The sequence below is a fragment of the Chanodichthys erythropterus genome, chromosome 12, assembly GCF_024489055.1.
Source record: "Chanodichthys erythropterus isolate Z2021 chromosome 12, ASM2448905v1, whole genome shotgun sequence".
NCBI classification, from domain to species: domain Eukaryota; kingdom Metazoa; phylum Chordata; class Actinopteri; order Cypriniformes; family Xenocyprididae; genus Chanodichthys; species Chanodichthys erythropterus.
In genome coordinates, this window is record NC_090232.1 from 35,267,532 (window position 1) to 35,278,117 (window position 10,586).

The window sequence follows — 10,586 nt, forward strand, 5'->3', positions numbered from 1 at the left end:
TGCCACCACCATGCTTCACTGTTGGGACTGTATTGGACCGGTGATGAGCAGTGCCTGGTTTTCTCCACACATACCACTTAGAATTAAGGCCAAAAAGTTATATATTGGTCTCATCAGACCAGAGAATCTTTTTTCTCACCATCTTGGAGTCCTTCAGGTGTTTTTTAGCAAACTCCATGCAAGCTTTCATGTGTCTTGCACTGAGGAGAGGCTTCTGTCGGGCCATTCTGCCATAAAGCCCCGACTGGTGGAGGGCTGCAGTGATGGTTTACTATCTACAACTTTCTCCCATCTTCCGACTGCTTCTCTGGAGCTCAGCTACAGTGATTTTTGTGTTCTTCTGTACCTCTCTCACCAAGACTCTTCTCCCCCGATAGCTCAGTTTGGCTGGACGGCCAGCTCTAGGAAGGGTTCTGGTCGTCCCAAACGTCTTCCATTTACGGATTATGAGGCCACTGTGCTCTTAGGAACCTTAAGTGCAGCAGAAATGTTTTTGTAACCTTGGCCAGATCTGTGCCTTGCCACAATTCTGTCTCTGAGCTCTTCAGGCAGTTCCTTTGACCTCATGATTCTCATTTGCTCTGACATGCACTGTGAGCTGGAAGGTCTTATATAGACAGGTGTGTGGCTTTCCTAATCAAGTCCAATCAGTATAATCAAACACAGCTGGACTCAAATGAAGGTGTAGAACCATCTCAAGGATGATCAGAAGAAATGGACAGCACCTGAGTTAAATGTATGAGTGTCACAGCAAAGGGTCTGAATACTTAGGACCATGCGATATTTCAGTTTTTTCTTTTTTAATAAATCTGCAAAAATGTCAACAATTCTGTGTTTTTCTGTCAATATGGGGTGCTGTGTGTACATTAATGAGGAAAAAAAATGAATTTAAATGATTTTAGCGAATGGCTGCAATATAACAAAGAGTGAAAAATATAAGGGGGTCTGAATACTTTCCATATGTATATATATTTAAGAAGTCTCTTCTGCTCACCAAGCCTGCATTGATATTGTGGAATATTATTACAATTTAAAATATCTGTTTGGTATTTGAATATATTTTAAACTGTAATTTTAACATTCTAAATGTCTTTACTGTCACTTTTGATCAGTTTAATGCATCCTGCTGAATATAAGTATTTACTTAATTCTGACCCCAGACTTTTGAACGGTAGTGTACAGTGTTACAAAAGCTTTCTATTTCAGATAAATGCTGTTCTTTTGAATTTTCTGTTCATCAAAGAATCCTGAAAAAAAATTTACACAACGTTTTTCAACATTAATGATAATAATAAATGTTTCTTGACCAGCAAGTCAGCATATTATAATGATTTCTGAAGGATCATGTGACACTGAAGACTGGAGTAATGATGCTGAATATTCTGCTTCACACAGGAATAAATTACATTTTGAAATATATTTATATAATATATTTCAAACAATTATTTTAAATTGTAATAATATTTCACAATATTATTGTTTTTACTGTATTTTTGATTAAATAAATGCATCCTGGGTGAACAGAAGAGACTTTCAAAAACATTAAAAATAGTACTGATCCCAAACTTTTGAATGACAGTGTATTTGAACTATAGGCTTTTGAACAACCAGAAAGATAGTCGCCAGTGTAACTTGACCCTAAGAAAACATCTTATCTAGAATGACTGAAAGGGAGCCAGAGTATATGTCCTCTCTTGCCTGATTCCTTTGAGCTCAGCAAGTGGATATCTATAGACTTTTTATGTTCATATTCTTATCAGATGGAAGACATCCTGGATCTGGATTCCCTAAAGCATAAAGCACATCAACCCTCGAAATGCTTCAAACCTCAGACTCAGGAAAAAAAAACGCAGATGACAACATCTCCAAAGGAGCTGTCAGTGGTCACAACAACGAGGAGCCAAAAGATTTATACCTATCTCCAAAAGAATCAGCAAGAAAAGATGGATTAAGTCTGTAATTAAGAGTTTAGAAGAATGTGTGTTTTGAGCTTCATTGTAAAGACCTGTTTTAATTAGATCAATCAATTTAGCAGGCGCCCACAAGTCCCAATGTCATGCGAAAGGGGCCCCTTGAACAGACAGACCATCCTCCTGTCTGGTAGACAATTTCATTTTTTGTCTGTCTTTTTGAAGAACTGTGCACCAAGCAGAATTTCACAGTGTATAATTATACATAATGGGTCATTAACAGTTGTAATTCCAACCTTCTTTTAAGAATAAGGGCAAAAAATAGATTTCACTTTTTGCTGAGAGGTGATTGGTCTGTTTCAGGAGCTGCTAAGTATATATAGCAGCCTTCTTCAGTAGTTATTCATTCAACTTAAAACTCTAAGAAGTCATCTAGTTGTCCTTGTGATTTCCAAAAGAGGTAAGCTCATGCCATTTACCGTGAGTTTTAACTCATGCATATATGTTACTGGTAGTATTGAATGTGTCTATTTTTCTTTCTGCATCATAAGAGCAATATGAAAGCTGTGGCATTGTTGATGTGTTTGTTGGGCTCCTCACTAGCTGCCCCTGTAAGTTTCTGTTTCTACATCTCAGTTCAAGGCAGCATAACAATATCAAAGTTTCAAACATTTTTGACATCTTCCTCTTGTTTTGCACATTTAGGCCCCTGACAGCGGCAGCAATGAGGTAAGACCTTTGTGTGTGATCCCAATGGATATCAATGTCGTATTGCATTATGCTTATTCCATTGTCTCTCGTTCAGCAAGCGATTAATAGCCATGCTAACACAGCCCTGCAGTTGATGGAACTCTACAGAATGTTAGGACAGCTCCGGCAACAGGTCAGTTCAATGGTGATAAAGCTAAAGACAGAAAGGCATTTCATTAAATTAACATAATGTGATTAATGTATTTGCAGGGTTTTGGTGTTGTTCCTACTGGTGCTCAGCTGCCTGTATGATAAGCATTTAATCACTTCATTTAAAGACTTCTGTGTGAACATGCAGTGTCCTGTTTTATGGATTGATGATATTTTCTGTTCCTCACAGGCAGTACCTGCGGCACCCGCAGCACCCGTGCCTGTTGATGTAAACCCCTCTCATTCTATCATATTGCATTTTATGTTCTTGAGGATAAACAATAGCATTTTGAAAACATTTTTGACAATATTTCTCTTTTTACAGACCCAGCCTCAGGTTTCACCTCAAGCACCACAACAGGTTAGCAACGTGTAATCGTTAGTTTGTGTTAATGTCAGTCATGGCATGTTATAAGGTGATGTTGAGGATAAATGAAAAAGAAAAAAAAAAATATCCTAGTGTGCTAGTGCACAAATTTGTGTTTACAATACTTGTTTACATTAAAGGGAACTAGAATGTTGAATGAGACACAGCTTCTGTTTATGATGTAAAGTAACATTTAGAGTACAACATACACCATTATTGCTGACTTGTTTTATTTAATAAGTAACCAGTTGCACTTTATGTTGGATTTTTGCTATTAATCTTGTGGCAAAAACTACAGAGTGGCAATACACTTCTTTATTGGCATTGACGGTTCCATGAAGAACCTTCAACATCCATGGAAACTTTCCTTTGCACAAAAGGTTCCTTAATAACAGAAAAAATGTTCATCAGATTATTAAAATATTTTCAGATTTTCAGAACTGTTCACAGAAAAGATGGGTTTGGTCATAATGTACACTCTTAAAAATAAAGGTTTTTATTAGCATCTGTGGTTCCGTAAAGTACGGAAGAGGATTAAGGCCAAGCAATAATAAAAAAATAAAGCCATCTGTTAAATTCCGAGAAAAATAGTAGTTAAATTACAAGAACAAATTCGTTAAACTATGAGAATAAAGTCAATAAATTGCGAGAAAAAAGTCGTTAAATTATGAGAAAATTTTTTTAATTTAACGACGTTTTTCTCATAATTTAATGACTTTATTCTCAACATTTTATCTCAACTTTCCTGAAATTTAACGAGTTTATTCTCAACATTTTATCTCGACTTTTTTCTCGAAATTTAACAACTTTAATCTCGAGATTTTATTATTGCTTGGCCCTAATCCTCTTCTAGTAAAGAACCTTTAACTTCCATGGAACTTTCCCATTGCACAAAATAATCTTTATAGTGGAAAATTATTAAGTTCTTCACTTAAAATTGTCATTTTAAGAACTGTTCATTGAAAGTTTTCTTTGGGGAACCCAAAATGGTTCCTCTCTGGCAATATCTTTACTCACCCTCCGTTCATCTTCGGAACACAAATTAAGATATTTTTGATGAAATCCAAGAGGTTTATGACTCATCCATAGACAGCAATATAATCACCACTTTCAAGGTCCAGAAAGGTACTAAAGACATTGTTAAAAAAGTCAACGTGACTGCAGTAATTCAATCTTAGTGTTATGAAGCGATGAGAATTCTTTTTGTGCACAAAAACAAAACAAAAATAACGACTTAATTTACCAATATCTTTTCTTCTGTGTCATAAACTGTTTACGTTCAACGCTTCCAGGTTCTACGTCAGAACGGCAGCTCACTACTGGCCGACGCTGTTCACGTGAGCAGCACGACGTGCTGTGATGCTGACGCAGGAGCCAGCCAATAATGAGTCGCCGTTCTGATGTAGAACCTGGAAGCGCTGAACGTAAAGAGCGTATGAGAATGACACAGAAGAGAAGATTTTGAAAAAGTTATTTTTGTTTTGTTTTTGCACAGTAAAGTATTCCTAAGGTTGAATCACTGTAGTCAAGTTTACCTTTTTTTTTTTAAACAATATCTTTAGTACGTTTCTGGACCTTGACAGTGGTGGTTAAATTGCTGTCTATGGACGAGTCATATACCTCTCAGATTTCATCAGAAATATCTTAATTTGTGTTCCGAAGATAAACAAAGGTCTTACGGGTGTAGAACAACATGAGGGTGAGTAATTAATGACAGAAATTTCATTTTTGGTTGAACTAACCCTTTAAGAACTACAGTGTGGTACATTAATCAAGCCTTGTACATCATTTTGTGTTGAAATTGATCTTTGAACTTTTCTTTCAGGGCTTTTTTTTCAATCCCGCTCTTTTCGCACCCAGAGGAGATGGGTCAGATGAGGAAGAAGCAGTAGGTTTACTATTATCAGAACAGTATCACATATTTCAAACATTAATAGGGTGTAATTTATGAGCTGCATCCCAATTTTCTATCTACACTAGCCACAGTTTCGGGGATTTTACCCTCCCTACGGCTACCAGCCTGCCCAGCCAGCTGCTCCATTGAACTCAGATGAGGCCGAAGGGGCAGAAGAAGCAGAGGCAGAGGAGGGTACTGAACCTGAACCTACTGGAACCGCTTCACCTGTCGATGCAGCTGCAGTAAATGAAATCCTACCCATTGATGTCACTGTGGATGTTCCCGTCGAACCTTCTCCTGAAGTCATCGCTGCTGCTGCTGCTGCTGCTGCTGCTGCTGCTGCCGTTGATCCGGCCCTCATCCCCGAGGCACCGGCAGTTGCCGTGGAAATTGACACCACATTGGTGGGGCCTGATGTTGCTGCTGGTGCAGAACAGGTGTTGGTGGCTGAAGCTCCTGATGCTGCCCTGCCAGTGCAGTGAGAGAGATGATCACAAGCCCCGCCCCCAAGATCCTAACCAATCAGTCACATCGCTGACATTAAGACCACATCTCTGTGGTCTGAACATTGCTGGAACAAAATGTGGCACATTCCTGTTGTGTGAAAATGTTTCCTGGCAGATGATGATTCATAATAACCTCATTCTAAGAATTGAGCCAACACTGCTGCAGACAGTGTTATATGTCTTCTTTTTCAGTTTCTTAAAATAAAATCTCTTTTGTCTTACTGCAGTTAAAGGCGTCTTTGATAAACTGAAATGTAACTATGTAACACTTGGAAAATTAACCTGATATATCTATATCATAATGTACAACAGATGACTATATAAATGCAGGTTGATTGGAACACTTTTTCCAATTCATCTCAATGGCAAAAAGTGTCCCAAACACCCCGAATTCCAAAATGTTGACAAGACTAATTTTATATAACATCTGTTTAACTTATAACATGAAAGTAAGGTTAATAATATAACTTAGAGAACAAAATTTTCAGTTTTACTCAAATTAGGGTGATGCAAAAATGAGTACACCCCACTGAAAGTCTCAGGAGCAAAGCTAAATTTTAGACTACAAATGTCTAATTTGACAAGAATTCAACCACATGTGAGTCGAATTATTCATTAAACAGGTGTCCAGCAGACAGTTGACTATAAAATGGTGTTAAAACCCCTTCCCATTTCATGCTGTCAGCAATGGCACCACATGGAGGAGAAATGTCACAAGACCTGAGAAAGAAAATAATTTATTTACACCAGAAAGATCAAGCAAAGCTTTACTTATCAGTCAGAATACTGAAGCAAAAGTCATACAAAAACTGAAAAATGTGCAATTTAAGTTATATTATTAACCTTACTTTCACGTTATAAGTTAAACAGATGTTAAACTTAGTCTTGTCAACATTTGGAAATTGTTTTTGTGTTCATTGAGATATTTTTTTAAAATGTTACTTTTCAAAGGGAGTGTACTCATTTACGCTGAGCACTGTGCACACACACACACACACACACACACACACATTATATATATATATATATATATATATATATATATATATATATATATATATATATATATATATATCTATATACAATCAAACAAAAACTACATATATCCAACAAAACAGGCCCTCTATTTCTTTGTGAGTGGCTCGGTGTGAAACTAAGACTAGCAGGTCTGTATTAATAGGATAAAGCAGATCTGTGGGAGACTGCTGACTGGGCAGATGTTGCTACATGAGGTAAATCTCTCACTCTACTCTATGCCTCAAGTCTAACAAGCACATGAACACAAGTGACACCAGCATGTGTGGAAACAGCAGAAGTACAATGAAATTACAGTTAGTTAAAAAAATACCACAAACAAATGTGGTCATGCCTTAATTGGGGCACTCTAATGAATCAATTCAAACTTGAACCTAAAATTAGTTCTGAATATGGAACAATTAAAAAAAAGAAAGTTGCCAAAATTCTCAGTGTAATGGCATAAATGATAGGTCTCACCCATACTTTCAGCTTTTGTTGGAGGGAGTATAAAATATGTACCATTCAAGAAGACAGGGAGGAGGCTTTGTCTGTGTCACTCTAGTCTCTCATTAATCTCCAAATCCTTCTCAGGGTCATGCAAGACTGAGATATCATTACAGAGCACACCAGAGCAAATGAACCACAAGTGTACTCCTCCTTTGAAAACACTGTAATTTGACTGTATCTTTAATTTCACCAAACAGAAGGTCTGTGGTTCTAAGGGGCTCTGTGATTCTTCAGATCAAGAGAGAATGGGACAGGATTTGATTTAAAGGAAAACAGTCGGTGAGTTTGATCTGAATTTGTGGCATTTTTCTTCCTTAGAGTATCATTTTGTCCATATTAGAAAATGTTCATGACTTTTAACAAATAGAAAGACAAGTCAATTATAAATCGCTGCTTCGGCCTATATTGTTATATAGGGGGAAAGGAATCATGACTGTTGTACCTACATCAGGGGATATTGCAGTCACTCACAAAGTATCTCCGATAATGGAGGTGGATTCAGAGGAGGAAGATGAAGACCCAATTCCAGCACCAAGTGCAGGACGTATATTTAACATCAACAACAGCAACAACAATGAGGAGTAATCAAAGATCATTTGATCAATATAATATATTATAATATCATATAATGATTATTATATGAATGTGTATTAGTGGCAATACTGTATTTTTTCTCTCCATATAGGGAAGACAAGAAGAAAAAGAAAAAGGAGAAAAAAGAAAAGAAGGAGAAAAAAGAGTAGGTATCACTAATCTTATTTGAAACATTCTGGTTATAAATAACGTCTAAACATGTTACTGTATAAACCTTTCTGTTGTTCTGTAGGAAAAAGGAAAAGAAAGAGAAGAAAGAAAAAAAAGAAAAGAAAGAAAAGGATGAAAAAGAAAAAGAAAATGAGAAAGAGAAAGAAAAGGAAAAGGAAAAGGAAAAAGAAAAGGAAAAGGAGAAAGAAAAAGAAAAGGAAAAGGAGAAAGAGAAAGAAAAAGAAAAGAAGGAAGGGTTGGTATCTGGATTTTTATCAGTCATTCCTAATCTGAGATTTTCAAAAGTATCACCATTGATTACTGTTCATGTCAACTTCATTTTTTCAAGGCCCAAGGAGGTGTTTGTGATTAACCCAGCGGGACTCCTGTATTATCAATGGCTGCTTGTAATCACAATTCCTGTCATGTACAATTGGACAGTTATAATTGCAAGGTAATGATTAGAAGTTCATGTTTTATTAAAACCAGGTTACCAGGAGATGAGAAGAGAATACAAATTGAAGATGTCTTCTTTTTAAACCTCTGAAGTGTGCTCTCTTACATCTCCATTAGTCTCTTACACTCTCTAATAGATATGATAAAGGTCATATATTCAGCATCAACATCCAGCATAATACATAAAATAGGGGCATTTTGGAAGCTTGATAAATGGGTGTAATACTTTTGAGAGTATTTATATTGTGTCTCTTTGCATAGAGCCTGCTTTGAGGAACTGCAGCATGAGTATCTACTGATATGGTTCCTCCTGGACTACACCTCTGACTTGCTTTATTTGGCTGACATGGCCTTCAGAGCACGGACAGGTGAACTTAACGTCATTAGTAGAATCACATGTCTTTGTAATGAAGGAACAAAGTTCAGTGACTGATTAGTGTCATGATTTCATGTCACCTTTCTTTCACCAGGGTACCTGGAACAAGGCTTGCTTATCAAAGATGAAAAGCTCCTCCTCCAGAAGTACACCAGCAGTCTCCAGTTCCGGATCGATGTCATCTCTATGCTACCCACAGACATCTTCTACTTCGTTTTAGGATTAGACTACCCAGAGATCCGCATAAACAAGTTGCTCCGCCTGAACCGCATGTTTGAGTTCTTCACCATCTCAGAAACCATGACCAACTACCCTAACATCTTCCGAATCTGCACTTTGGTCATGTACATCATCATCATCATCCACTGGAACGCATGCCTCTACTTCTCCTTCTCCAAGTCCATTGGGTTCGGATCAGATGCATGGGTGTACCCTTCTCTCGACGAACCAGAGTTCGGAGAGCTGATGCGAAAATATTCCTTCAGCCTCTACTGGTCTACGCTTACCCTCACCACAATTGGAGAGACGCCATCTCCGGCGCTAGACTCTGAATTCCTCTTCCACGTTGTTGACTTCCTGGTGGGCGTATTGATCTTTGCCACCATTGTAGGTAACATTGCTACAATGATCTCAAATATGAACGCAGCCCAGGCTCAGTTCCAGGCCAGGATCGACAACATTAAGCAGTACATGCATGCGCGACATGTCAGCAAGGACCTCGAGAAGCGTGTCATCAAGTGGTTTGACTACCTGTGGACTAACAAGAAGGCACAGGATGAAAGAGAAGTGCTGAGGTACTTGCCAGACAAATTACGTGCAGAGTTAGGCATGAACGTGCATTTAGAGACCCTCCTGAAGGTGCGGATCTTTGCCGACTGCGAGGCAGGGTTGCTGATCGAGTTAGTGTTGAGGCTTCGCCCTGTAGTCTTCAGTCCCGATGACTACATCTGCCGCAAGGGTGACATCGGGCGGGAGATGTACATAATAAAGGAAGGCAAACTTGCTGTGGTGGCCGATGATGGCGTCACTGTATTTGTCGTCCTTGGCGATGGAAGCTACTTTGGTGAAATTAGCATTCTAAACATCAAGGGCAGCAAGGCTGGGAACCGCAGGACAGCAAATATTAAAAGCATAGGGTACTCAGACCTCTTCTGCTTGACCAAAGATGATCTGATGGAAGCTCTGACGGAATATCCCGATGCTAAAGCTATGCTGGAAGAGAAAGGAAGACAGATTCTGCTGAAGGATGGTCTGCTGGAGCTGGACCCTGCGAAACTAAAGCCAGACGAGAGAGACTTGGAGGAACGCGTAAACCGAATATACAGCACAATGCAGTTGATGCAGACCAAGGTAAACAAGCTGGTGGCGGAACAGGAGGAGACACAAAAGATTATCAAACGCCGAATTGCTCAGATAGAGCGCTTGACTGGGGAAGTGGTGGAGGATGAAGATGAAGAGGAGGAGGAGAAGAAAGAAGAAGAGCCAGAGAAAGAGAAGACTGAAGAAGACAAGGAAAAGACGGAAGAAAAAGAGGAGGAAAAGATCGAAGAAGAGACCGAAGAGAAAAAGAAAGATGAGGAGTCATAGGATAAGACTTTATGAGAATAGCTCTGGATGAAAATGACAGATGAAGAAATCTAAACACTAATACATTCAAATAAAATCAAAAACTTGTTCTTAACTCTTGTTCTTAGTAACACTCATTTGTTTATCCAATTTGAATTTGTTCATTGTCCACTAAATGAAAAATGTCTTGTGCAGCCAATAAATTCTTGTAAAGGCAACAACAGATTTCTTGTCCATCAAATGATCGATTAGCAATACCAGTTTTAATTTGTATTCCTTTCTAAAATATATATATATATATATATATATATATATATATATATATATATATATATATATA

The 10,586-nt window shown here is 38.0% G+C and overlaps 2 protein-coding genes across 2 annotated transcripts; both read left to right on the top strand.

The window, feature by feature from the left end:
* The first annotated feature begins 2,467 nt into the window (after nt 1–2,467).
* Nucleotides 2,468–5,556, top strand: enam (enamelin). The gene is made up of 8 exons (XM_067404108.1): nt 2,468–2,521; nt 2,616–2,639; nt 2,716–2,793; nt 2,871–2,906; nt 3,001–3,039; nt 3,136–3,171; nt 5,003–5,065; nt 5,158–5,556. Exons 1-8 carry the CDS (start codon nt 2,468–2,470, stop codon nt 5,554–5,556), a joined length of 729 nt encoding a protein of 242 aa, XP_067260209.1.
* Nucleotides 5,557–7,533: 1,977 nt separating this feature from the next.
* cnga1a (cyclic nucleotide gated channel subunit alpha 1a) lies at nt 7,534–10,267 on the top strand. The gene is made up of 6 exons (XM_067404109.1): nt 7,534–7,685; nt 7,790–7,843; nt 7,931–8,104; nt 8,198–8,302; nt 8,566–8,672; nt 8,775–10,267. The coding sequence occupies exons 1-6, from the start codon at nt 7,534–7,536 to the stop codon at nt 10,265–10,267; spliced, it is 2,085 nt and encodes a 694-aa protein (XP_067260210.1).
* Nucleotides 10,268–10,586: the final 319 nt, after the last annotated feature.